The 26,476-nt window shown below is 49.9% G+C and overlaps 7 protein-coding genes and 1 non-coding gene across 8 annotated transcripts; 3 read left to right on the forward strand and 5 right to left on the reverse strand.

Moving 5' to 3' along the window:
* Window positions 1-403: 403 nt before the first annotated feature.
* On the reverse strand, window positions 404-1,868 carry BDP81DRAFT_436303 (uncharacterized protein). Its single transcript, XM_060591120.1, has one exon. It carries the CDS (start codon window positions 1,367-1,369, stop codon window positions 506-508), a length of 864 nt encoding a protein of 287 aa, XP_060441170.1. The 5' UTR covers window positions 1,370-1,868; the 3' UTR covers window positions 404-505.
* A 1,701-nt stretch (window positions 1,869-3,569) lies between these two features.
* Window positions 3,570-4,567, reverse strand: BDP81DRAFT_436306 (uncharacterized protein). Its single transcript, XM_060591121.1, has 3 exons — window positions 4,248-4,567; window positions 4,086-4,166; window positions 3,570-4,023 (listed from the first exon to the last, which is right to left on the reverse strand). The coding sequence occupies exons 1-3, from the start codon at window positions 4,309-4,311 to the stop codon at window positions 3,833-3,835; spliced, it is 336 nt and encodes a 111-aa protein (XP_060441171.1). The 5' UTR covers window positions 4,312-4,567; the 3' UTR covers window positions 3,570-3,832.
* A 1,416-nt stretch (window positions 4,568-5,983) lies between these two features.
* On the reverse strand, window positions 5,984-7,471 carry BDP81DRAFT_436308 (pectinesterase). The gene has a single exon (XM_060591122.1). It carries the CDS (start codon window positions 7,194-7,196, stop codon window positions 6,159-6,161), a length of 1,038 nt encoding a protein of 345 aa, XP_060441172.1. The 5' UTR covers window positions 7,197-7,471; the 3' UTR covers window positions 5,984-6,158.
* A 1,120-nt stretch (window positions 7,472-8,591) lies between these two features.
* On the reverse strand, window positions 8,592-10,881 carry BDP81DRAFT_328548 (nonselective cation channel; the record flags this gene model as incomplete). The annotated part of the gene is made up of 4 exons (XM_060585227.1): window positions 8,592-10,369; window positions 10,428-10,529; window positions 10,580-10,608; window positions 10,673-10,881. 4 exons carry the CDS (start codon window positions 10,879-10,881, stop codon window positions 8,592-8,594), a joined length of 2,118 nt encoding a protein of 705 aa, XP_060441173.1.
* Window positions 10,882-11,562: 681 nt separating this feature from the next.
* On the reverse strand, window positions 11,563-11,661 carry BDP81DRAFT_t280. Its single transcript has one exon. It is a non-coding gene; the product is annotated as a tRNA-Leu (tRNA).
* A 1,472-nt stretch (window positions 11,662-13,133) lies between these two features.
* Window positions 13,134-14,799, forward strand: BDP81DRAFT_99927 (major facilitator superfamily domain-containing protein). The gene is made up of 2 exons (XM_060596565.1): window positions 13,134-13,322; window positions 13,383-14,799. Exons 1-2 carry the CDS (start codon window positions 13,181-13,183, stop codon window positions 14,744-14,746), a joined length of 1,506 nt encoding a protein of 501 aa, XP_060441174.1. The 5' UTR covers window positions 13,134-13,180; the 3' UTR covers window positions 14,747-14,799.
* A 2,533-nt stretch (window positions 14,800-17,332) lies between these two features.
* On the forward strand, window positions 17,333-19,170 carry BDP81DRAFT_464145 (amidase signature domain-containing protein; the record flags this gene model as incomplete). The annotated part of the gene is made up of 2 exons (XM_060594117.1): window positions 17,333-19,047; window positions 19,125-19,170. 2 exons carry the CDS (start codon window positions 17,333-17,335, stop codon window positions 19,168-19,170), a joined length of 1,761 nt encoding a protein of 586 aa, XP_060441175.1.
* A 5,335-nt stretch (window positions 19,171-24,505) lies between these two features.
* BDP81DRAFT_499705 (kinase-like domain-containing protein) lies at window positions 24,506-25,997 on the forward strand (the record flags this gene model as incomplete). The annotated part of the gene is made up of 2 exons (XM_060595495.1): window positions 24,506-24,990; window positions 25,163-25,997. 2 exons carry the CDS (start codon window positions 24,506-24,508, stop codon window positions 25,995-25,997), a joined length of 1,320 nt encoding a protein of 439 aa, XP_060441176.1.
* Window positions 25,998-26,476: the final 479 nt, after the last annotated feature.

The raw sequence follows: 26,476 nt of genomic DNA on the forward strand, positions 1-26,476 counted from the left end.
GCTCGTTACAGAACCTAACAGCAAGCCCTACAACCTAGTCTTACGAGGTTTTGCCCCTTGTGGTTTCCCTTGTGGCGGTATTACCTATTACGATATACTCCGGACGGTTACTGGAACGTTGTGTAAACCAGAAGCCTGCGGGCTCTGGGTCGAAGGATAGGAGATAATGGCGGAATTGCGTTCTAGGGACGACCATAGCACTGTCTCGGGCAAGCCAGCGGCACCCAGAGACAGGTTAAACACATAGTTGCCTTTGGGCACGATTTGGAGGACGAGCTGGACTGTATCTAGTGATAGCTATAGGCCTACGGCCCTCCACGCCATATACCCTTCGGGAGGTCTGCCGCAAGGGCGGCTGCGCCCTTGCCGCTACGGCGTTAAAATACAACAACAACAACAACAACAACAACATGACGAGTTCGTTGAGATTGAATGCATCTCTTGAGACACCTAAGTCCCACAACAAGAAGATTGAGAGTCAGCAGTGAGCTTTGGCCATGTCCGCTTACAAGAAGCCAGCCATACCACCGCAAACATCAACAGACTCGTAGTTGAGACCAAAGTTAACGGTCTCAGGGATGATACGGTAGTAAAAGTTGGCAGAATGGTCAGTCTTGACGAAGCCCATGAGGTCATGAAGGCTGCAGCAGCTGGCACGGGTGTTCCAGTAGGTGGCAAGACGCTGAAAATTTTCAATTTGGTGCGCGCGAGTGAGCTTGGATTGGAGACGAGTGGTGTAGGAGATCTTGAAGCCAGGGGCCGAGGCACGCTTCTCCATGCGTTTGGTGATGGGCTCCTGCTCCTCATCGAAGGGAAGGTAGATGTGACCCTCGCCGTTGCCAAAGTCGTAGACGTGCAGGTTCAGAGTGGTGTTGAGGAAGTTGAGACCCTGAACGCTGGCGACGGATTGAGGGGTGCGGGCGTCGGAGTCGTAGCGAGCGAGGAGGTGGGGGGTAGCGTCGATGATTGAAGCGAAGGTAGAGCCATCGGCGGCAAGCTCCCGAGTGAGGAAGTCGACGAGGGACTCAGTGCTGCCATCGCGAGCGGAGATGGCACCAGATCTCTGCAGGATCAGGAAGATACTTGCAACGCCGGCGGCGATGGCGCTGGCAAGAGTGTCGCATTCACGTCCGTTGATACGTCTGCAGACATACAGGGCAGTGAGGCCGCCGGTTGTAGCATAAATGGCTGCCTCACTGCTAGTTCCGATCTGCTCGATGACAGTCGAGAGAGTCGAGCACTCTGCACGGGCAGTGAGGGGCGAGACTGGGCTCATACTCACCTCACGAACCTCAAGAGCTGTGACATCGGTGACCACAGAGTGGGCGATGGCGCTACCCAGAAGAGTTGCGAGAATCGGGAAGAACATTCTGAGGTGTTGGTAAGATAAAGAAATGATTGAGTCCCAAATTGGCAGATGTGTGTCTAAGTTGGCAGATCATAACTCGGAGACATAGCCATTGCTTTTATAAGCTTTCTAAGCAACTCATATCTATACCCAAATTTCGTCTGCATCGTGTCAGCTCGCAAACTCAACATCCAGACGATCCTTCTCGGGTCTCGAGGTGCAAGTCCCACACTTCCAGGCAGTCACAGAAGAAATCCTGCACGTCTACCAGTAGCAGATAGTTCTGCAAGGGCCAGTTGAAATTCTAGTTGCTCAAAGTCAGGAGATGATCCATGTTTCCCCACCGAAGAGTATTAGTCGGATGCTGCCGTCTAGCCGCTGACTGTGTAGAGACCCGATTTAACGTTGAATTAGGCACACTCAACCGTGCCAGGAAGATTGCCGATCTGCCGCATAACACCATGCTGACAGTCATTACGATGGGAATTCTCATGGGAAGATCGTAAAATTCTTTGGAGAAAGGAGGCTCAGCTTTCGGCCCTCGGGGACTTGACGGTTAGTCAGGGTGGCCAGCGGAATATGCATATGTGAGTGAGCAGAAAAGAGCGTCTATTCGTACTAAAGAGTGGATGGAATCACCACAGGCTTGTGGGCCTAATGCTATCCTAATAAGTCTTGCAGAGCTAAGACCAGGTGGAAATGACAGTCTGGCCTGTTTCGTGATGGTCAGACCATTCCGAATGGGTTATGTCCATGACTCGCATAAGGAGCATGCATGGATTCTGTCAGGACTCCTTAAACGATTAGGTGCTGCGCGATTCCGCCAGAACTATGAATTCTGCAGCAATCTTCAACGTAATATCAAAGTGCGTCTAACTTGAGACTCCCTAGGAACGTTTACGTTAGGAAGTGAGTCGCGTTGGTCGCGTACGACTGTTTGGTACGTTCCAGTCGGCGCTAGGTAAGTCAACTGTTACGGCCAGCTAGTCGTAGGGGTAGTTTGCAGAAGTTGAGGCTGCGGAACTGGTAACAGTAATCGTAGTCGTGGAATAGTTTCAAGGAAACTATGTCTGTCAATCGTAAGGGTAGGTAAGGCTTCGGTGATCAATCGTAGTCTTGTCAAGGTAGTAGCTGAAAGCGGATGTTAATCCTGATGCGAAGTTAATTGCTGAAGAGCTATGGAAAGTCTGTCCTAGAGTCCGGCTCGAGTCCATCCTATATACAAGTCTTGATTCTGAACATATCCTTTATCCGTATGTTTACCGTACGGATTCCGTATTCTGAACATACGGGGTCCGTACCTCAAAGGGACGGACTCCGTATTCTTGGCATACGGCTTTCCTTATCTTATCATCACGTAACTTGCTCCATAGTTCTTCCGTTCCGTAGGGTAACGCATATGTTCCCATAGTTCGTGCACTTATGGTGTGCCGTAGTCACCGTGGTCCTGCGGGGCAGGCCCTGGACTTGGTCGTGCATGTTGGGTCGTAACACTTCCCTACTTGAGACCGATTCGACCCAGTGTAATAATCATCTGATTATTACATCTGTTTATTACATTCGATTATTACTGTTACCAGTTCCGCAGCCTCAACTTCTGCAAACATACCTCACTACGACAGCAGTTAGGTCATTTTCTGTCTCCGTGCCAGACCTTCTGTCTGGAAGGTCTTGAACACTTTCGCTCCTGCCAGAGCCTGACTTGTTCAGGCAGTAACGGATAGCGATTGTTGCGGGCTCCTGTATTGCCATCGGCTGGGAGCCGATTTGCTGTACGCCTTCTTTGCTTCGCTCCAATGCAAAGTGGAGAAGAGAAAGGCGTGGAACCACATCACGACCGGCCGTGCTAGGTTTTTCCCCCTTGTGGTTTTTCCTAGCACTATCCGAACTACTTTCCTTGTGGATGAAGCGACCCGGGAAAAGGATGGCGGATAAGAGAATTCTGGTCAGGTGAGAAGATCTGCTTCATTTTGGAGCGGTTTGAACAGGAGCGTTGGGTGAAGACGTAGCCCTGTAACATAGTTTAGATTAGCATAGACCATGTCGGCATCGCGCCCGACACGTCTCTTGTCGCTCGAGACGTTAAATAAACCACCACCACCACCAGCTTCCCTGAAGCTATCCCCGACTACGATTACTGTTACCAGTTCCGCAGCCTCAACTTCTGCAAACTACCCCTACGACTAGCTGGCCGTAACAGGTAGTGACTATATTATAGTGGCAGTAGAAGGTAGTTAATTAATTAAGTGTAGTTAGTGGTGATGTTTTAAGACCAAATTTAATGTGGTGGCCAAAAGTGGGTAGGTTGACTTACCCAATGGGACCTTTATTAAAGCTAATGATTTGGTTTCGAGGCTCTAAAGCGTGCTATCATGTTCTATATCGGCAGAAATATCGTCCACCAAGACCAACCCATCTCAGCCATTAATTATGCTCGGATGTTGCTTAACCCTTGATAATCTTCAAGGCTTAACAGCCTTTTGCTCAGCCTTCTTTGAGGGATTCGCCTAGTTCCAAACTTGAGTCCTGCAATGACCACAAAAATAGCACAAAGCAAGTAAACACTTGGGCAGCCCACAGAAACAACAACCGTTGTTTGTCAGCTAAGTCTAGGCCTTTGCGGTTACCGCGGATGAACAAAACCATCGACTCCACAAACCCAAGAAAGACCCATCCTACTGGTGATAGATCAGCTTAGGTTGACACAACGAGTCGCGAGTATCGCGAGTGAACTGACCGATCTTCTTGAATCGTACGCCGGTCGTGCAGGAAACGTAAAGCAGGTAGAGCGTAGTGATGAGACTGACGAGAAAGAGCCCTGGCACAGTATCAGTTACCTTACCATATGCAGTTTTCCATGCTACATGCATCAAATGATCTCAGAAGAGTTTGGACTTACAACCATCTGCCTCGATTTGAGTGACCCACTCAATATGGCGCCAAGACAGGAGTATGTTTATCATTTTGTGCAGGTACCGTACTGATCTCCTGGCCGAAGGAAGTTTGCAGCCTCATGGAAGTTTTCGCTACAGCTGACATCGAGAACCCCCGGACACTGAGTATTAAAACAAATTTAATGATCTTTTTTCGATCGATGTCTGCTGATCCTTCGGGCGAGTGCACCGTTGCGGCACATTGCATGAACCTGCCCCGCATGCCGATTAGCCGGGTCTGAGATCAGGTCCCGTTTCTCAATCTGACCGGAAGGATTTAAACCTGATAGGGACTTTCGACGCATTCCTTCACGGTGGGCCGATACGAGGCCCCGCGATGATCTTGGCAGGGTATTTGACTTCAATCATAGAGTCTACTAGGTGCAAAGACTGCTGAGCCATTTCTCACTGTCAACACGATAGAACCAGATTCCAACTATTGAGCTTCGAGCCACTTCCGAGACACAACAGTGTCTTCGTTTTCAAGTTATGAGATACGTCAAATTTGAATCTCATCCCATGAGCTAGCTCTCTGGATGGAAGTGGCTGATGTCTAGTTCGCGGACATCACGAACTTAGCGATAAGATGTCGTATTGGGTGGGATCATTCGGATCACGGCTCGTGCCTTTCCATAATATGCTTACATCGACCCACAACATATGCGGAGACCCTATTTGCGTTTAGCATCGTAGGGCCTCAGCGATGGATTTTCGGAGTGACTTTGGTGTCGGAACCCCGAGTGCTTATTTGAAGATTTCCGTACCTGGAAGGCAGTTGTGATGACTTTGGTTGCCTGACATCGGCGTGGGTCTAAAACTCGACATCATGCGTCAATTCCGTCCACAAAAGTGAGGCGGATCAACATGCCTGTAGATGCTCTCACTTTTTGATTGGGGGGCACTCATAAATGTGAGACTGTGGATACCTGAGGCAGTAGCTGGTGCCCCAGGCACCAGCTGCCCGATCCACTTCCTGGTTGATCCAGCCCACCGCAGCCACCTTTCACCTTCACCACAACATCACCAACTAACCGTCAATACCAGTCGTATTGCCTCATTACTTGCCTCGTTGGTCCAGATGAGCAGTGTGTACTGCCCACAATAAAGAACAGCATGAATTGCCTGTGAGTGCTATAACATTGAGAATGCTGCCAGGCCCTATTTAGACTACCTAAGTGCATGAACGTCCTAAGCTTCACGTGCCTCAGCGAAGAATTTCAGGTCCTTCTTGAAGCTTGACACATGCGACGAGGCTACCAAGACGCTTAAACATCAAGTTTGATGCTTGAAGACATGAAGAGATGAACTCGTTCACATCGGCAAAAAGTGCAAATCCTGATGGATGGCATGTATGGTAGTTCCTTAGGCATGTCAAAGATAATGTGTTACTAAGAGTCGAAGGCTGACATGTAAGCTTTGTACTACTTTAAGTAGTCCCTAGTGGATGTCTGATCCGTACGATCAAAGGTCACGTGTGACTACGCAGCCTTCGGCCGGTGACAACGTCGGCAACCACGTCTGATCTGGTGGAAGCAACCCAGCTAAGCCGACTTTCTGAGGCCAATATCCTTGATGAAGAACACGAGAATATCGCTTCCGATACATGTATCTATCACAGACTATAGCTTACAGACGTCCGAACCTTTGAGGCATGATGTTCACATGCACTAAACGTGCGTAGATCACATCAAATATTACTGAATTGCTTGCAATGGATTATTGAGTTTTGGTAAATACTTGACAGTGAGAACTATGCCCCATCCGCATTTTGGAATTGGAGTATGTGCTTTGATAGAATATCTTTCGCTGACTAAACTTTTCGTATAATAATCAAGTATGCTACGTTTTTTTTTAAAAAAAAAAACCGGTTTCCCTGCTTACAAGTAGGAAGCATCGACCCACCACTCCTTCTTGAATCCCTCGCCAAGAAGTTCGACATCCTGAACAGCCTTGGTAAGCGTGGAGCTGAAGTTGGCCCTGACACCCGCCGCACCGGGACCCGTATTCTGGAACTCCTTGTAGTAGACATCGGCCGTGCTCTGCGTCTTATCCCAGATAGACCAGCCAGCGGGGGCAACGACGTCGCTCATCTCACTGTGCTGGAAGACCACACGGGAGAATGGTCTCCAGGGACGACCGAGGGTGACGGAGGCCGTTCCGCTGGTGCCGGTGATGTTGGCCTTGTTGAAGACGTAGAAGGAGGTGTTGTTAGCGGCGTCGCGACCATTGGCGGTGATGTAGCCCTTTCCGATGGTCTGGATGTCGCACTTCTCGAACCAGGCAGCGGCGCGCAGGCCAAAGATGAAGTCGACAGCGCCGTTAATGAGGGTCTTAGCGTAGATCTGTCTTCCCTCGTTGGCGTAGACGGTGTCTTGGTATCCAGTAATCTTGCAGGCGTAGAAGCCGAGGTTGGTCTTCTGCGCGCTGACGGCCAGGGCCATGCCGTTCTTGTCAGCCTGGCCAAAGGTGTTTGCGATGTTAAGGTTGTAGATCTTGATGTTGTCTCCCCAGAGGCGGAGGGTGGCGGTCTGGTCGTTGCTGGTGATATTGGCCATGGTGCGGGAGAGATTGTTGGTGAGTGTGGCCTGGTTTTCGGCGTAGTCGCGCCCGTCGCAGGTGTATCCCTGGATGACGAGGTTGCCGAGGTAGTTGGGGATGCGGACCTGCTCAGTGTAGGTGCCGGGCATGATGAAGATGCTCTGCTCGTCGGTAACGTTCTTCAGGGAGGCGACGGCGCCGTTGAGCGTGGGGTAGCTGTTGGGTTGCTTGCCGGAAGCATCGACGACCAGCGACTTGGAAGAAGGGCGAGTTCTAGCGAACTTGCCATTGCAGTTCTTGTCGACGTCGAGGGAAACCTCAGCCGGAGCTGCGGCAACCGCTACGGCGAATGTAAGAAGTTGGAGAAACGCAACCATGATGAAAGAGGGTGTAGAAGAAAGTAAAGACAGAATACGGTGGGATATGGTACTACAACGCTAAGGACATGGGGAAAGTCGCCTTGTATTTATTCACCATGTGTTTCTGGGAAACCCGGCACCGAAGCTCTGGATCAGCCACCTCTTCCCCGGTTTGATAGTCCTTACAAAGACCTTCTCCTTGCGGTCTAGTCGATTGCGTTCATCTGAAGGCCTTCGATAGGGTCACATCCAATTACAGCGGCGGGACCACGGCACTTGGTGTAGGGAAGGGCTTGCATGCGGAGTGCAGGACGGAGACTTCAGATCGAACATTCCTCCAATGGCGTCTCCCGTGTCTCTGGATACTGCCAAGCACCCTTATTTAGTTTCCTCTCCTCCCGGGGCTCGCTGCGGCTCTTGGCTAACTAAAGGTGAGGGGATCACGAGTCAAGCCTTAAGGAGGTGGCTAAGCTCCAAAGTTATTTCTTTATTAGTGGACGTCCACGGGTTGAATACTCTAGCGTTGCGCCACGTTTTTTTGAGGTTTACCGCCCCGAGGCTCGCTTCGACTCTTTGATGGTGAACCGCAACATCTATACGTCAGTTTTGTTTTCTACCCCTCGTGCTATTTGCCGTGGAATTATTGAGGCTAAGCCCAAACTGAATTGCTGTGCAGCTCGGTTCAATGCTCGCAAACAGAAACCCTTCATTAAGGTTTTTGCCATTTAAACGCCGGACAGGTTTTCTCCAAGCTCGGTTTGCACTGCGGAAGGCGTGCGGTGCGGCCGCCCACCGCGAAGATTCTCGCAAATGCGCAGTCGAACCAGTTTGCAAAGTTTATTTGATTATCACTGCAAAGGAATGGCAATGTTTTCTAATCCTTTCAAGGATAGCATCACTATCACTGTTCGAAAACGCCTTGGCGGACAGACCGGCAGCCGGTGGATACTATCTGAAACTCACCTCAATTTGCACAAACAGATCGATAGTGGTTTTCCGGACAAGCCCCTGAGAATAAACAACCTGGGCTGGGTTCTTAACCGCCTGTTGGGTGAAATTTGATTACGTTACCTGAACAGCGAAGACAAAAAAATGCCGTTTTCCGATGGCAAACTTTATGAGAGGCGGTAAATTGAGGGCATCTCAAAGCACTTAGCTCTCCAACCACATCCATTCACCATACGCGGGCTTTGTACTTTTCTTATTGAGGTTCTGGTCTGGCAAACGATTCTAGCGTGCAGCGTGCAATAAAATCTCCTTTCGGTAATCCCTTCCCTGGGCCCAATGCACCGGGGGTTATCGACAATTCCTGTCCGGGGCCGCTGTAGCCCTATCTCCCCGTTCCCAGGCCAGGCCACGTCACATTTAATATGTGTCGGTGTTCTGAGTGCCGTGACTGACCATTTGACGGAACTACGGTCTCGCAGGCGATCCGGACAGCGGCTCAAACTCGTTTGTGCCGGCCCGTTGAACACTCGGCAACGGGAACACAACGCTAATTGGAGATACCATTCTCCCTGGCCGCCTTCTCCTCGCCATTCTCCGCCGCGATCTTGACCTATTCACATCCCACGATACTCGCGAGCCGAGCTCACTCTCCGCGAAGCCGACATCGCTCAGGTTATCCAACTCCTCCAGCTCACGCTCCACCCCCGGCGGCGGCTCCACCTTGAAAACGGCCTGAATGTCTCCGTGCGGGTTGAACCCACTGAAGCTCCAGTTGAGCAGAGACTGCGACCGTGCGCGACGGGGGTGAGCGAGCCGGCGACGTTCCAGAGCGCTGATTATAAGGAGCGCTGGCGCGTTCAACGTGCGTATGACGGAGATGTTGAGATCATGGAATGATCGCGGGCTGAGGACAGATTTTAGCGGGAGGAGGATTGCGATGGCCATCAGATTGAACGGTGGAGGGTAGGCGAATATTGAGTCGCTCTTGACTCCGGCGAAGGTGAGTACGGCCCGTCGAAATTGGATCTCCGCAGGCGCGTCGGCGATGAGCTTTGAAAACGTATTACTCAAGAGCGCAACCAGGATCGTGAGGAAGAGGATGTTGCCAAGGAATGCAAATGCAATCATTAGAGCTGGCCCCAGAATGGGGTGAAACTCATCAGAGCGGTCAATTCCTGTGCCATCCAAGCCGAACCACGTCCAGATGAGCCACTTGCAGGTATCGTACCAGTTCAAAGCAGGCTGACCGTTCGCATTGGTGGCTGTTTCGTTACTTCCTATCAGCCATTGCAGGGATAGGAAGAAGCCCATGAAGCACCATATCGAGATGAAGGTTAGGCGGGTGAAATCCTTCATCATGGCGTGCATGGCGATGAAGACAATGTTGTCTGGCATGATTGTAAAGGCCACGCGAGTAAGTAGTACAGGAGCTGCCAGGCATAGAATGTGCACCCCGTAGCCGTCAGCAATGACGCCGCCATACGCCAAAACGTCATATACCCGAGCGAAGATGTAGCAGCTGAATATGAAGCTGAACGTGATATCGAGGAAAGACCACAGAGTCTGAGAGTGAACTGCCCACCCGTGCTCAATGATTGCCGCAAATTCGTTGAGAGTCCACCCGGCGGTGTAGACAGCGAACAGACATTCCCATCCACTGACCGTAGGGTTACTCCGGTATACCATCGTCAAGAGATAAAGAGCAACGAGAGTGACGAATTGAAACAACTCAGTCACTTGTCTAATCCACGGTACAATGAGGCGTCTGTCGTCTAGTAACGGTGCCCTGTGCGGCTCATAGAGCGAAACCGAGGCATACTCGTAGTGGTCAGGGAGAATATCGACGAACGACAGGGGGGTATAAGTGACGACCCCTTGCCAAACTGCATCGACAAGCCTTTGACATGCTGAGGAGCTTAGAAAGAGCTTGCTCTCAGAAATGATGGCCAGCTCCAATGTCGTGAGCTTTCTTTCATGGCCATCGCGACGCTGGATAGGCCACTGGGCTTGCCGGCATTCGCTCTCGACTTCCTCGGGAGCGCCTTGGAATGGGTCAAACCCTTCGACGAGAATATGCGCTAGGATGAGTAGGCCTATTTGACCTGGGTGGTCTTCGTGATACCGACGCAGTACTCGGCTTGCGACGAGCTCGCAGAGGGTCGCGCGCGCAACATTCACAGTATGATGCGCGGTGCTGATGTGTTGTCTGAGAAACTGAATCCGATTGGCGAGAAGGCAGTACACTTTTCGGATCAGCTTTGCCGTCTTGGCCAGATCAGAGTTTGTGGGCAATGGACATACCGACAGTTGGATCGTCAGGATCATATAAGCGATCGACTAGAGGTCGGACAACCAATGAGTTCATCCTAGGCTCGCGGAGCTGATCTAGGGTGTAGGGGTCATCTAAAATTGCTTTTAGTTAAAGTCGGCAATTGAAACAACGACGGCTATACCGATGCTTGCAAGTACAAGTCGCCTGATTCTGTATTTTTCTCCATCAGCTACGGGTATTCCGATATGAGGGCAGCAAAACCCGGCAGACTTACCGATGTATCGTAAAATACACGGATGGTGGCACCTCAGTGCTCACGCTCACGCTGGCGGTGGCGCTGACAGAGACATGCTGCTCTGCCTCTAAATCGGGCACATCGTTGGCGTTCGCGGCGCGCGTTATCAAGTCTCCATCACCCCATGGTGATAGCGGTCGAGTCCAGTCAATCAAATCCGGTGTTCGGGGGGCCTCTCCTTCTTCCATCTGACGTTGGGGAGTTGTGATGATGAGGGAACGCCTCGTTTGCAGTGCTGCGTTATTACACTAACGCCGTGCGGGACACCCTCTTCGTTATGTTTCCCGTTTGCCCAGCCACCCACAATCCAAGCCTGTGCAACTCCCGGCGTTGGTCTCAAGCTATCAGGTTAAAAGTCAGTAGTCTGCATGTTGTCGACTTGTACAAAATAAAAAGTGAAAATGTCGCATGCAACTATGCGCCCGGGCTGCCTCCCAGTGAGGGGTTTATCTACACATGTCCCCTGACTCGATCTGTCTTAACACTAACGCGATCCGATCAGCAGCTTGCACTGCCACGCTCGTGCCGCCTGACGTAAATGGGATAAGCACCGCGGCATTTCTAGTTGACCGACAACTCTAAATTTCTTCACCGAGGTGAGGCGCTTTTAAGCTTAGATCACCCTGATGAGATGAGATCAGATGTCTCACCACGTGCTCACTTGTAACAACTCACCAACCTTTTTAGCAACGAGTCGATATAGATGTTCAACATTTATATGCACCTTCATAGATGGACTGCTGATACGCGATCATGATCCTCGTTCTGAGTTCCTCGTTCTCTCAAAGGGCCAACGAGCTAACATGCTCTCATCCTAGAAGACCAAAAGGTGGTTCACGATACCGTTTGGTCGAAGAGCAAAAGTTAATTGAAAGGGACGAGACTCGAACTCGCGAGGGTTGCCCCACCAGGAAACAGATGTTAAGCTGGCCTTAACCTGGCGCCATAACCAACTCGGCCACCCTTCCATGATCTCGTGGTTGAAAAACCTGTGATAGTTGAGTACGAGTTAGGAGATTTGTGAATATGCAGCGTGAGGAGTCAGGGCAAGCCCTCAGATACGCTGATTTGACGATGATTGTGGAAGCGGAGATGATTTGCTGTAGCCCTGTTCCTAGTCCGAGATGAGGTGGATACCGAATAGCAGTAGAAGTCAAACCCAAAGGTTCCCCACAACAACATTAGTTGATGCTCAGTCGCTCGAGGTAGACGTGCTTTGATACAGCTCACTACCTTTGATAGTATTTGACTAGGGCTACAGCCAGAACTTTATGTTGGCATTGCTGAGGATTACGTTTAAGTCGTGGATAAGATGGGTGAAACATTGACCGCGATGGGTGCAAGATAATAAACGTAGACGTTCAGGGTTGTATGATTTCCTACTTACTCATTATGACCATGCGAGTGAGTTCAACTCGTACATTCCTGTTCGAGGCTTAGACCGTCTTGTGACTTGTAGTTGGCATGTTTCCAGTAGGTGACGGCACGTGTCACTTGCCAATACACCTATATCTGACCAAGGTCATCCCCTGGCAGATTAGACAGCGAGGAGGAATAAACCCTTTGAATTCATTACCGAACGTTCAATCTCTAGATTCACCGAACAGCACCTAAGATCAACCATCTTGCTTATTTTCGCAGATCGCATATAACATACATTGACATTGACGGACTGACCTCAAGTCTTGAACAAAACGACGGGAACAACAAACTCAAAAGCTGTACATCTCGGCTGCGCACTTATATGCGAATCTTTTTGTTAGCAAAACACTTCGACGAAGTAGTTTTACATCGCATTCATCTCCGAGCTCACTGAAAGATACAGTAGGGAGTCATAATTAATTGAGTGAGCTTAGTTTAGTTTAGCCCCCGGCACTTGTAGCCCATTCCCTACGCTTAGGGATTTGCCTCAAACTTCACATCATTAAGTAGGCACTTGAGCACAGGTATTGAATGGCATGTCTCAGTCAATCGTCGTCATCTTATTGAAAGCCACCGCATCATAAGCCTCTGAATTCCCGCTCTTCAAGCGACACTGTAGTTCTCGAAATAGTGTGACTAATGTCCTGAGACGCGATAAGTGATTGATCGGCATGTAGATAATTGACATAGTATTGATCCTTCGGGTAATAGCAGTGGGGCGTACCGGGTAATGATGCCGGAATTGTTGGTTACAACCAGGCCGGGCAAATCTGATAAGAGAAACCTGATGCACGCCCAAGATAAGATATGGCTGATATGCACCTTTCCCCGATGCTTACGAATACTCCAATCAAAAGGATGCCCCCATCGAGCTGCAGGATGCATAATCACCCCCATTCTCGGCGCAAGAGTGGGTGAAGATGCGTGCCTTATATCAAGCCTTCCACAACGCAATTTCAAAGTCGTCCTCGTTAGACGTATTGTGCACATCGGCAAGACTCGGCAGGGGCACCCTCGCACTGGAGAAATACCTGAGATTAAGGTCATCCTCCAATATCAGCGACAATGGCCACCGACAGCAAGACGTTAGCCAAGTCTGACGAAGACCTCAAGCGCGGATCATCTGATGATGTCGAATCCTCTTCACTGCATGCACCCCAACATGGCAGCAGTGTTGTTGTTGACCCGGAAGGAGAACGATCGTATGGTAAGCTCTAGTCAAACGCATATCACATTCGACTCGACGCTTACACAGTTACGCTTCTAGTGAGGAAGCTTGACTTCTATCTGCTGCCGTATCTCTCTCTCATGTACTTCTTCAATGCCGTCGACCGTTCCAACTTGGGCAACGCCAAAACCGACGGGATCGAGAAAGACCTCAACTTCAAAGGAAATGAGTACAGCCTACTCATTCTTCTCTTCTACATCCCTTTTGGAACCTTGGACCTTCCCCTCAATCTCCTCACAAAGAGATTCTCGGCACGATGGGTCTTGCCTACGTTGATGGTGGTCTGGGGTGGCATTGCAACCGTCCAAATCGCATCGAAAAACTTCGCCGGAATTCTGGTGCTCCGACTGATCCTTGGCGCATGCGAAGCCGGTTTCTTCGCCGGCGTGGTGTTTTACTTCACTTTATTCTACAAACGATCTGAGCTGGGCTTCCGCGTCGCCATCTTCTTCGGCAGTGCTCTCCTAGCGGCAGCCTTCAGCGGCCTCATCTCCTACGGTGTCTTCCAAATCGAAGGCACGAAGCTTCAAGGCTGGCAATGGCTCATGCTCATTGAAGGTGTCTTGACTGTGCTTGTCGGAGTCATAGCCTTTTGGTGGCTACCAGCTTCTCCGGCAACCGCCTGGTTTCTCAACGACAGAGAGAAGGCCGCAGCTTTAGCCCGGACCCTTCGCGATGGTTCCAACAAAGTGGACTCCAGGTTTGACTGGAAAGAGTGTTTTACGCTATGGAAGGATTGGAAGTTCGTTTTCTGGCTTTCCATCGCGTTCAATTATCCCGTCGCCTTCGCCACGACGTCCAACTTCTTGCCGCAGATCGTTCAGCGTCTCGGCTACAGTGTCGTCAAGACAAATCTCTGGACTGTAGCCCCCAACGCCGTTGGCTTTGTGATACTCCTGGCGACGGCATACTCATCCGACTACTTCCACGAGCGGACTTTTCATATCGCTGGTGCTTTAGCAACCTCCCTGGTCGGCATGATCATTCTCATCACAATCGATGTTCTTGAAAACCGGGAATTGGCTTACTTTGCCTGCTTCCTCATGGCTGCAGGAGCATACACACCTTCATGCCTGGTTCAATCATGGCACAATAACAACAATCTGAACGAGAATAGCCGCGCTGCCACGACGGGCTTGCTCGTGGGTCTGGGCAATTTTGCTGGCATATTATCAGCTGCAACATTCCGGACCGAATATGCGCCCAAGTACATCCCTACTCTCATTGTTACTTGCTGCTGCAATGTGTTGGCAATGGCCTCGGCGTTGATTCTCGGCGGGTGGATGAAGTTGGAGAATCGTCGAAGGAACAAGACCCAAGGAGTCAATCTTCAAGCCCCGGATGTGGACACATCAGAATTGCACGATGGTGAAAAGTCGCCCAGGTTTCGATTTTTCACATAGGACAGTTTAGCCCTACTTTTACCTCGAGTAGCAATACAAAGCCAATCTCAAATCACTGATTGTGCAAGAATCTCCCCTCTGCACACTATTAAAAGGCCATCAGACACGCTGCACTTTGTATGACTTCTTGAATCTCATCCACAAGGTCTGCCAAACCTCGCACAAGTCAGCTAAGGTAAGTTGACTACTTATGTGATAAGGCATTTAAATTCCGTAAAGCTACCCAGACGTTCAACAAGATCATGGGCATGATATCTGAGTATTTTACCATTGCTGATCACAAGATTGTTGTCGTGTGGTCACAATGTGGGCATCGAGATGTTTGATAGAGAACGGTTATCCATTGAAAGTAGAGAATAGGTACGAGGCTCGCTCTGGAATGATGATGATGATGATGATGTATTTAACGTCTGGTAACAAAAGGACGTGCCGGGCGCTATGCCGACATGGTCTATCCTAATCTAAACTATGTTACAGGTTACCGTCTTCACCTAACGTTCCTGCTCAATGACTCGGGCAAATTTCGGAAAAGAAATTGGTCTCCTCTATCCATTCGCATAGAAGAGAGGCTCCCTTAGCAGAACCTAACAAGAAATCAATACTTACTTTAGCTATACGTTGGCGGAGGTAGCGCGGTGTAGCCTTGCGTCTACGCTTGTAGAAGTAGAAATGGACTGGTGTCTTGGGTTTCCCACAGCTGCAGTTGAGCAACGCATCTTGATGAGCGAATCTCTCGTGGTATGCTGCAAAGTCTCTATGATGGGATCTTGCTGCGTATAGCCTTCCTAGTAAGTGCCGAGGGAGGCGGAGTTCGGGCGGCTTGGGGTGAAGAATTATCTCGAGGTCGGCATATTGCCGAGGGCATTGGGACAGCCATTTTCTGGCAAAGGCTTGGAAGGCAGCTGCTTTAGCTTGCCTTTCTAGGTGCGCCAATGAGGGCTGTGGTTGTGATTTTGGGATTAGTTTGCAGGCTTCCTTGGCTAGAGCATCCGCTTCTTCATTTCCTGGTACTCCCGTGTGCCCAGGGCACCACCAAACATAAACCCTGCCGGGGGTTGTCCAGCTCTCTCTTTGTCTCCGAGTCCAGGAGGAAGAGAGCCTATTGAAGGCCCTAAATCTAGCCTGGCTGCTTCCTGTGCTCTGGGAGTATAGTCTAGCCGCGATTGCGAGGTTGTCGAGGTAGATGTGGACGTTATCTGCCATACGAGCCGTAGGAGCCCGGGTGGCTTCCATTAGGCCGTGATACGCAGCATGTGCCTCCGCGTTATATACCTCAGTTTGGGAGCCGAGTGGTTCGGATCCGCGGAAGATCTGCCGTGTAGCTTGGTACCCTACCCAGCCTGCTCCGGCGGAGGTGCTGCTGCCGTCCGACATCTGGGAGCCGTCAGTATAGACAATAATGTCCCGCTTGGAGAAAGTTGCCATCCTGCCTGTAAAGGAGAGGGCCTGTTCTTCTTTGGTCTTATTAGGTTCGTAGCCGACCCTGGCGAGGGCTGTCTGCCAGTCCGCTAGTTGCTCCCAAGGGGGAGTTCTAACGGATCGATTTATTCGGTATTTTTGCTTACGAGGCTTGCTATTCGTTGTAGCCGTGAGTCTGGTCCTGATTTGTCCCTGAGTCTCGTTCGGAGAGGGTGTCGCTCGTCCAGACGATGGATTCTGGTGGACGCTGTGTGGAGCTTCGCGTCTAGTATCACCTCTGCTGGGGGTAGAGCCGCCTCGCGCTGTAGGATCGGTATAGGCGTAGTTTGTTGGGCAGCGATTATCAGGTAGGGGGTCAATGGGATGTATTGATGAGTATGAAGAACGAGTGGCTATGGGAATATCCCGACTATCTATATAGTGAGTGGAAGACCCTTTATACTGGCATATCCTTGGCAAACTTAGTCATGCTTGTGTAAGACCATATTGTTTCATAGGCATGGTGTGACAATCGTTGTAACGAGTGTACTGGGATGGGCCTGACAGTTCTGTATACGGGGACTATCGCTCCAATGGCTTTGGTTTACGTCGCGTCCAGTTGGTGTAGCAGACTACCAACCCCGTTTGAGATAGTACGTCCATTCTTTATCCGGCTCTTGCCGGGCCACCATGCTTCAGATGCATAGTACTGAGTGGGTAATACATAAGAGGTGATCGCTCGACGAAGTCGCTCTGGAATAGGTGATGCGAGCGAGAGTGGGCCTCGGTGATTATGTAACCGAGGTCACGTGACGGGTAGTGAGGCCACAGATGGTTGAAGCCATCACGACAATTGTGATAGTTCCCACTACACGTAAGGACGATCCGATTAAATACCCCGACGGGTTTTGGCTAACGTGCGGAATTTCGCGAGTGGGGGAATCCTCGTTAACTGGCCGCCGCCGCAATGGCTTACGACAATGTCGTAAACCCCGGATTCATCCGGCCGGCCTATCGCTCCCCGCATATCAAAACTGGAGACAGCCTAGTAATGAGATAGGGGAATGTAATTATATCGTGAAGTTCAATATTACTATTACATTTTGTATCTGTGCATTCTTCCGAACAGTCTTTTCAATCTTCATTCACGCCACCCCTGTTTGAGCTTGCGTCATTCTACCAACGATCATGGCCGTTCTCAATATCGTCGAAGCTTCAATTGAAGATTTACAAAATGCCTTGACCAACGGTTCCATTACGAGTGTTGAGCTTGTAGCACGTTTACTCCGCCGTATCAGCACTTACGACTGCCGGAGCCTTGCCCTGAACTCGATTCCCATCCTCAACAATACCCTCTTCGAACAAGCTGCCAAGTCTGATGACCGAAGAGCATATTGCGAGAAAATCAGGCCCCTGGAAGGTATACCTTATACGGTCAAGGACAGCTATAAAGTTAAGGGCATGGTAGCCGCCGCGGGATCTCCTGCTTTCGAACATCTCGTTTCCAACGAAGACGCCTTTCTTGTTAAACTCATTCAAGATGCTGGCGGAGTACTCATTGGGCGGACAAACATGCCTGCAATGGCCTGCGGCGGTATGCAGAGGGGCATCTGGGGAAGGGCCGAGAATCCTTACAACCCAGACTATTTGGCCGCAGCATTTGCTTCGGGTTCTTCAAACGGGTCGGCCGTTTCTACAGCAGCATCGTTCGCAGCTTTCGGGCTTGGGGGTGAAACTGTGTCATCTGGGAGATCGCCAGCATCCAACAATGCGCTCATCGCTTACACCCCCTCGAGGACCTTTTTATCCAATCGCGGCAGTTGGCCGTTGTATCCAACATGCGACGTACCAGTACCTCATACCAGGAGCATGAAGGATATGCTGACTCTCCTGGATGTCATCACGGCCCTAGATCCAGTTGCCAAAGGTGATCTCTGGCGAGAGCAGAGCAGCGTTCAATTGCCACAGCCTTGGAGGGACAGGCCGGCGAGCTTTCAAGACCTTGCCTCATCTGATTCATTGTCTGGGCTGCGTATTGCTGTGCCAGAGATCTTCCTTGGTGGACCGGTGCCTGAAGGCGCGAAGCCTGTCCATACGAGCCAGGCTGTCATTCGATTGTGGGAAAAAGCAAGAAAGAATCTTGAGTCGCTTGGCGCGGAAATTGTGATGGTTCCCGACTTTCCGCCTTTGACAGCTTACGAAAACGACAATCTTTTGCCGGAGGGCTGTCCCAAAAAGCCTGCGGACTGGCATGCTACTGAGAGAGGAGCATTGGTAGCACATGCTTGGAACAACTTCCTCCGAGGGTTCAACGATTCAAAGTTTCCAGATATCTCTGCAGTCGACACATCGAACATCTACCCAGACAGCATGAGAACGGAGCCTGAACTACAACACTTCGAGAAGACGAACGCATTACAGTACCACCGGCTAGCCGAATACGCCAGCAAAGGGACTATTCTTGATGTAGAAGGTCTGGATCAAGCACTCAAGGCGCTAGAGGCTATGCGGAAGATTCTTCTTGAAGACTGGCTCAGTAAACTCAACTGTGATTGCGTTGTCTTTCCCGCCGCCGGCGATGTCGGACCTGCGAATGCCGACTCGGACTTTGAGGGGGCATCCCTAGCTTGGCAGAATGGTGTCCATTACAGCAACGGGAACAGAGCAATTCGACAACTCGGTATTCCTACCGTTTCAGTTCCGATGGGCATGTTGGACGACAAACATGTGCCCATGAACCTAACCTTCGCTGGTAGAGCTTACGATGATGTCCGACTGCTGAAATGGGCGAACGCTTTCGAAGACAAAACGAAACACCGGACCCCTCCACAACACACGCTATATCTCGAATCTGACTTCATTCAACTTTCCAACAACGGGATTAACAAAGATCCACGGCCAAAGTTGAGCATAAGCACGTTTATAGAGGCGCCAGCATCTAATGACACCGACTCGCTGTTGGCTCAAATCGTTGTTACAGGATCCGTGACAGTGAGCCCGCCAATTGGGGATTTTCCAGTAGTTGAGATAACCATTGATGCACAAAAGGTTCATCCGACTTGCATTGATATTCAAACACAGCTTCAGTCAGTAGAAGGGGAGGAGGTCTTCTTATTTAAGGTCAGAACGAAAACTTCAAAGCCTCCAACAAGACAGGGTTTAGGCTTGACGCTGGCCCCAGTTGTCCGAGACAAGATCATGGTGGTTATCCTAGTAAAGGCTGCGCCAAAGGGTAGACCATCAGGCTGGATGGGGCTGGTTTAGATGATCTAGACGCACGTTTCCGCACATATTCGCAGAATCAGGCACGTTCAGATATGAGAAACCTGACAGATTTGATACTATTACAACCATGTAGTTATAGTTTTGAGATATGTATGCGGAAACAAATCCGAGCTCCCATTGAAAGGACTTACTTTGGGGCCATTTTTTTCACAGTCTTCCGCATTACAGCCGCAACAGATCAACTCTCACACGAACAGAGGAATTGTTACGTCGTTTACTTCAACCGCGCAGATATGAGCTAACACCTCAACTTCTGAGGCATTCGTCAAATCTGGACAGAATCCCATGGAAAAAAAGAAAATCAGATGAACAGAATCCCACAATATTCAGATGCTCATTGTCTACTGCTTACAGACTGTTATCTCCACCACAATCTCTGGCTTAATGTCAACCATTTCTTACCAAACAAGTACGTACCAACCCACCACTTAACCTCATCTTATTCTACTTTTGGTAGACCTGGTCCTCGAAAGGCGTTGCTTATTTGGTTGCTGCGTCGCCCGAGCAGCGATTCCTTTGAGAATCTCAGCAAAGCTATCCGGAGATATTGGAGTCGGCTCAAACCCATCTTGACCATCTTGGATTAGTCTGTTCAGCTCCGCTTCCATGTACCATTCCCTTGTGTGCTTACTAGGATTCAAAGGAGATGGCCAAGATTGTTTGCCGCTGAGGCCTTTATAGCCAACCCGCTGTGGACATCGGTGTCCCAAGGTTGAGGACGTTGGATTGTGTTGGTATACACGTCAGCAGGGCAACCGTACGGTTGGAACGAAGGTTCAATAATGGTCTATTATTGCTGCGTCTGGAGGTGGAAGGAGGAGGTTGTGGGCAGAGCCCACGGCCTCTCAGAAGTGGTATGTAAGGGGTCGTTTGTAAGTGCCCATACCGCCTTCCAGATCCACCTTTTCTGCCGACTGCTCAGAGATCCAACAGATTGAAATCCTGCTCGCCACTGGTGTATCCATGCGCTGTGTGGAACTTTGTGTCAGTCACTTTATAAGATGTTGTCATATGCCAATCATCCTTTTCGACTATGGTCTTACCGCTAGGCGTCATACCAGTCATTGTTGTGTTGTGTAAACCAGACCTAGACCGAACAGAGTTTTGATTAGCAAATATATCTTGAGTCTCAGGCAGCAGTTATGTAACGGGAGGTCTTGTAATTACCTGATGAGAAGACTGTTAACTCGGCTCTGATTCAGAGTTGGTGTCTTCCAGTGGGCTTTGAGCAATTTACGAGGGGGTTGTTTCGCTGTAGGTGCTGGTTTAGTGATTTTCCAGATAACTTCAACATATCCCGCGGGCGGAGAGACACTTGCCATTGTAGTGGATGTCGTTCAGTCAAGTACTAGTTGTGTGGTGTTTGAAGCCTGTTGAGATTACCGCTGATGGTGGAGTGACTGCTGGATGTGATGGTCTGTAACAACATTTCAACAATACGAGCAACGTGCGAGACTTATACCCGTACGCACTTGATCATCTGTATAGACTTCGACCCTATCTTTGATAGTGTTCGTAAACAAGTGGTTCTCTGATGCTGTCAAAGGCGGTTGATCAAAATTGGAAATCTCGAGTTCACTGTGGTAAATTTACCAAATATAGCATTCTAGTAACAAAGCTACATGTAAGTTCTAACTGGTCTACTGGCCGTGAGCCGTTTCATACGTTGAGATGTTCATATGTCGCTGCGTATTGGTAAGTCAAACCCCCCACTTCCTGGCACCCCCCTGTTTATGGCACCCACAAAAACGCGAAAATCCACCACAACCCAATGCCCACCCCCAACCTCCTTTTATCACAACATTTTCAATTCGCGTCCAAATGGGCTCATCTTTTGCACATACCTTCTTCTATATCTAATGCCTCAATATACCGAAGATCAGCTTCGTCAGGCTCTCGAGGACATCTCAAACGGCAAGAGTCAAAAGAGAGCCTCATTGGAGTATGGGATACCACGATCAACCCTCCAACTACGTCTCCAAGGTGGTCAGACTAGGAAAGTGGCTTTTGCTGACTGGCAGAGGCTGTCTCCTGACCAGGAGAGTAAGCTGGCACAATGGGTTCGCATTCAGGCTTCGCTGGGCCTCGCACCAACGCACCAACAGGTAAAGGAATTCGCAGAGCGAGTTCTGGCTGCTGCTGGGGATACCAAACCACTGGGAAAAGGCTGGATCTATGCCTTTGTGAGAAGGAACCCTATCATTAAGGTTCAGAGAAGTCGTTCTATCGATTCTAGACGCGTTAATGGGGCATCTACTGAGGTCATTAGGAACTGGTTTAAGTTCCTCGCTATCCCTGAGATCAAGGCTATGGCCGATTACCGGGACCGTGGACGATCCGGGACCACTACCGCCCCCGATAGGCCTGGCCGAAGCCTATTGGTACGCCCTGGTCAGAGACCCGGGTGCCTTTGAGAAGTTCGAGCGTGTGACGCGCTACTATGAGGCTCACTCTCTGCAAAGATAGCGAGCCCGAGATCCCGCGCCTCACAACTCTCTCACACACCCACCGACGCCTTGAGGCCCCGGCCTTACCACACCCCTCTCTCTTCCTTCCTCCTTTATCTTCTATATAAGAAAATATAAGAAAACAGAAAAATGCTCGCGTAGGCAAATATGCCTCCGAGGGCCGGTTACTTGTTGCGGCAACGCCGTCTGTGGACGGCGTAGGGCTGCTAGAGACCCATTCGCTTCTGCCGAGTCAGGGACCCCCTGCTGGCGTGCTTTTTGGAACTGAACGGACCCTGGGGATTAGATACTAAACTCCACTGCTCTAGGCACGAGAAGAAAAGTGTACATTATAGACTGCCTGACTTGTCGTACGCTATAATGGCGGCACGGCACATCATATGCCCAAAGGGCGCTCTGGTTGATCGGAGCTTAGTTACATAGATAGCTGGGCACCTGTCCCTGATGATGTAAAACACCACTACTACTACTACTACTACTACCCTGAGATCAAGGACATCAAACCAGCCAACAGATATAATATGGATGAGACTGGCATCCTCGAGGGTCAGGGAGCTAATGGGTTAGTGCTGGGTATGGCTGAGACGACGTCTGTTCGCAAGAAACAACCTGGGTCGAGGGCATGGTTCTCTATCATTGAGTGTATCTCAGCCTTGGGTAGGGCACTTCGTCCTCTTATCATTTTCAAGGGGAAGACAGTCCAACAGCAGTGGTTTCCATTACATCTCGTTCCATACGATGGGTGGGAGTTCACAGCAACAGATAATGGCTGGACTACAGACTTAACTGCCATTGAATGGTTAGAGAAGGTGTTCATCCCACAGACTATGCCTGAGGCTGAGGGGGAGGCTCGACTGCTGATTGTGGATGGGCATGGGAGTCATACGACGACAGACTTCATGTGGAATTGCTATATTAACAATATCCATTTACTGTTCTTACCACCACACTCCTCTCATGTCCTCCAGCCTCTTGACCAGTCTGTCTTCAGCCCTGTTAAGTCAGCCTATCGGAAGGAGCTCGGTTACTTGTCTCAATGGAACGACTCTACCATTATAGGTAAAAGGAACTTCCTGGACTGTTACCAGAAGGCTCGACTTGCTGGTCTATCAGTCTCGAACATCAGAAGTGGTTGGAAGTGGACTGGTCTACACCCTGTGGCGATGGTTAAGCCCCTGATGAACCCTATGGTACTACCTGAGCCTCCTGCTAAGCCCACCACACCCAAACCAACTAGTCAGGGCAGAAAGCGATGCCATAATGGTCAACAAACTACCCCTGTTGAGCCATGGGATTCTGCCTCCTCTGCAGTGGTCTGGTCGACACCCAGGAAGCTGGCAGAGCTCAGCGGTCAACTGCACTTATACACCCAACTCGACAATGATACCAGCACTCAACGGCTGCTATTCAGGAAGGTGAAAAAAGGCTTCACAGAGCAGGCCTGGCAACTGGCAGCTGCCCAGCAGCAACTAGCTCACCTGAGGGCTCAAGTTACCAACGCTGCAGTGAGGAAGAGGAAGACTGTTCAAATCGATCCCAACACGAAGTTCGCGAACATCAGGGATATCCATCGGGCTCAAATCGAAGCGGGTGAAAAGGAGGTTATCACGGCTGAATCCAGCGACTCTGAATGCCCTAGTGAGGCTGGCAGCTGTATTGTAGTGGGTGTGGTTGAGGATCAATAGTTAATAGTAATGAGGAGGTCGGGTTGTGATCCCATCGTTTTTGTGGTGCCAGAAACAGGGGGGTGCCAGGAAGTGGGGGGTTTGACTTATATTGTCCGGTATCATAATGTATTATCATACCATAGGGATGGAAGATCGAGAGATCAACAAGGCAGTGTCTTCAGGTTGTGTTGGCTACTTTGGAATAGAATACGTACCTTGCTTTGGTAGATGATTTATGTATAGAAATTTTGACAATGCTAAACCGACAACAAAGAACAGAGACTCCTCCCTTGTCTCTGTAGAATTCATGCGTGTCAAGCCTTGATGATGTATTTGGTCAATCTGAAAGCCACATCATTCAACCTTGTTGGTTGGGGAGCTTTGTTCTAACTCTTTCGTATGTATGTCAAAGACTACACCTTGGTAATAGATTCGCACATCTGATTTCTCGATTAGTTGATTGTCCTGAGAATATGAAGTCATACAGGGCGGGTGACCCAGGAGCATTGGCAAAAACAAACAATGCGGTCTTTGTGCCCACTTTACCCATGTGAAATCTGACGAAGCACGTGTTCTCACTCTGAACTTTTCCACTCCCTCACGGTCAGTCTATTATCTTCGGGCAGTCTATTTGGAGTCGATGTAATAAACCTCAAGGCGCCCACTTTTGCTTTTCGTTTGCAAGTTCTCATCTTCCATCTCTGCATATCCTACCATTGAGAAAACATTCACCCAATAAGAAGCTTATTTTCAAGACTTGAATACAATCCCCTGTCGACATGAGTTTCCTGTGGGACTCCCTTCACCTCAATCGAGAGTCTACTAAGGCAATCATCAAATACCTCGAAACCACCGTAGCCGAGCAACAGACGTTGGACAAAGACCAACTGGACCTTCTCTCGTACGAATACTGGGATAATGACGAGCCCGAGGAGCCGTACATGGCCTACAAAGAGGGTATGTTCCATCCTGTCAAGCTTGGCGATCAGCTTGGAGATGGGAAGTACACTATCGTGAACAAACTTGGAAACGGTTCCTTCTCGACAGTGTGGCTTGCGCACAACGCCAAGACAGGGAAGAAGGTTGCTGTGAAAATTTGTATTCCCAGAAAAAAAGACTTACCGGCTGAGAATGAGACCGGTATCTCAAAGCTCCTTCAAGAGGACTCGGCCCATCCTGGTCATCGCGTTATAGGCTGCTACGACGACGTTTTCCTTCACCATGGACCCAATGGTACCCACGTATGTCTCGTCAGCGAGCCGACACGTGCCACGATATCGGAGAGCAAGTTCAGAGGATTCGCGTTCCCTACCAATATCGCACGAGCGTTGGCTGCACAAATGGTGCTTGGAGTAGCTTACATTCACTCGAAGCATATTGTGCATGGTGGTAAGTTCTCAGTTCCGAGCAGACTACTTGATTACATGTAAGGCTAACCATGAGGATATTGCTGTAGATCTTCACGGGGGAAATGTGATGCTGGCTATGCTGGACGGCGAGCTTGCTTCTCTGACTGTGGAAGAAATCTACAAGAAGTACGGGAAACCGACGATCTTACCGATTGACCTTTGTGTGGAGTCTACCGACTTTCATGAAAGACATCCATTGCCAGCGAATGCGCCCCCATACATGCTGTGGAAGATGTTTCTCACACAGGACTGCGACGACCTAGAGCTATCGGAAGCACGAGCACAGATCAAGGATTTCGGAGAATCATGGCGACCAGAGCTAGAGACGCGATTTGAACTCAACACACCCGAGAAATATCGAGCCCCCGAAGCGATGGTCGGCAAGAAGCTACAACTACCCATCAGCTATCCTGCTGATGTCTGGGCGCTTGGATGCTTCATCTTCGAGCTTTACGGTAGGATGGACATTTTCGACACATACATTCCTGATTACGATAGTGTCTTTGCCACAATGACCCACTGCATGGGCAAACCCCCGGCAACATGGTGGGACGCCTGGGAAGAGCGCGAGAAGCACCTCGACGACGATTGCAACTATATCAGAGACGGAAAAGCGGAGATAAAGGCTGCAGAGCCAGATACAATCGAAGCACGGTTGCTGAAACGGATCCCTGAACATAGAGGCATGAACACGAATCCCGAAGAGAAGTATATGATATCACAGGAGGAGCTACGGGACCTGGCAGCTATGCTGCAGCGAATCTTCCGCTGGGAGCCCAAAGATAGAGTGACTGCAGAGGAGCTGATCAGTGATCCCTGGATGCAGAAATGGGGTGTTCCGGCGAAGGAAGCCATGGAGGAGGCTTACGAGAAGAGGCGCAAGGAGTACGAGAAGCCCCCGGTCTTGTCGAAATCGGTGGCCGTTGGTTTAGCGGTTAGTGTTTTCGAGAGACTCGTCCGCATTCTGTCTCCAATGTCTCCTTCTTCTTGGTGGCAAAATCTGAAGTGGGCTTTGGGAGATTGAGATGTTAGGCTTGTGTTCGTCCTTGTGCCGTATTTATGCGAGATGGGATATGGCGAAAATTGAGGGAAATGGTGGGAATACCGGCGTTACCTGTAATTTCAGATCAATTAATAAATCGTAGTGAGAACGGCAAGATCAAACATGCTGATTTCAACTCTGTCACCGTACTTGCTGAAGACCATGTAGTGCTTCAACATAAAGGCGATGCTGACCTCAACTCATATTGGTCTGAATCTCACGATGTGTTAAACAGGAGCTCTCGATAATCAAATCAGGGACTGTGCCATCATTGTGCTGGCAAGGCAAGCTTCGTTTCAAAGCGGAATGCATTTTCACTGCAATCTAACCGTGATTGGTGGCTGTATTGGTGAACCGGCCGAACGGCCTAAGTACACTAAACATCCTGCTCGAATTCAATCTCCTCCGTGAGCCGAGCGCGGAATTGCGCCGACATAATAGCTCCTTTTAGACGCAATATG

The sequence above is a fragment of the Colletotrichum phormii genome (assembly GCF_030913505.1).
Source record: "Colletotrichum phormii strain CBS 102054 chromosome Unknown BDP81scaffold_21, whole genome shotgun sequence".
In the NCBI taxonomy this organism is placed as follows: Eukaryota; Fungi; Ascomycota; class Sordariomycetes; order Glomerellales; family Glomerellaceae; genus Colletotrichum; species Colletotrichum phormii.

Excerpts from the sequence above, each read along its gene's own strand:
- BDP81DRAFT_436303 (XM_060591120.1), bottom strand. The coding sequence starts at position 1,369 with ATGTTCTTCCCGATTCTCGCAACTCTTCTGGGTAGCGCCATCGCCCAC.
- BDP81DRAFT_436306 (XM_060591121.1), bottom strand. The coding sequence starts at position 4,311 with ATGATAAACATACTCCTGTCTTGGCGCCATATTGAGTGGGTCACTCAA. Across the intron at positions 4,167-4,247 it reads TCAAATCGAGGCAGATGGTT|GGCTCTTTCTCGTCAGTCTC; the intron begins GTAAGTCCAAAC and ends ATACTGTGCCAG. Across the intron at positions 4,024-4,085 it reads CGTACGATTCAAGAAGATCG|GATGGGTCTTTCTTGGGTTT; the intron begins GTCAGTTCACTC and ends TATCACCAGTAG.
- BDP81DRAFT_436308 (XM_060591122.1), bottom strand. The coding sequence starts at position 7,196 with ATGGTTGCGTTTCTCCAACTTCTTACATTCGCCGTAGCGGTTGCCGCA.
- BDP81DRAFT_99927 (XM_060596565.1), top strand. The coding sequence starts at position 13,181 with ATGGCCACCGACAGCAAGACGTTAGCCAAGTCTGACGAAGACCTCAAG. Across the intron at positions 13,323-13,382 it reads GGAAGGAGAACGATCGTATG|TGAGGAAGCTTGACTTCTAT; the intron begins GTAAGCTCTAGT and ends TTACGCTTCTAG.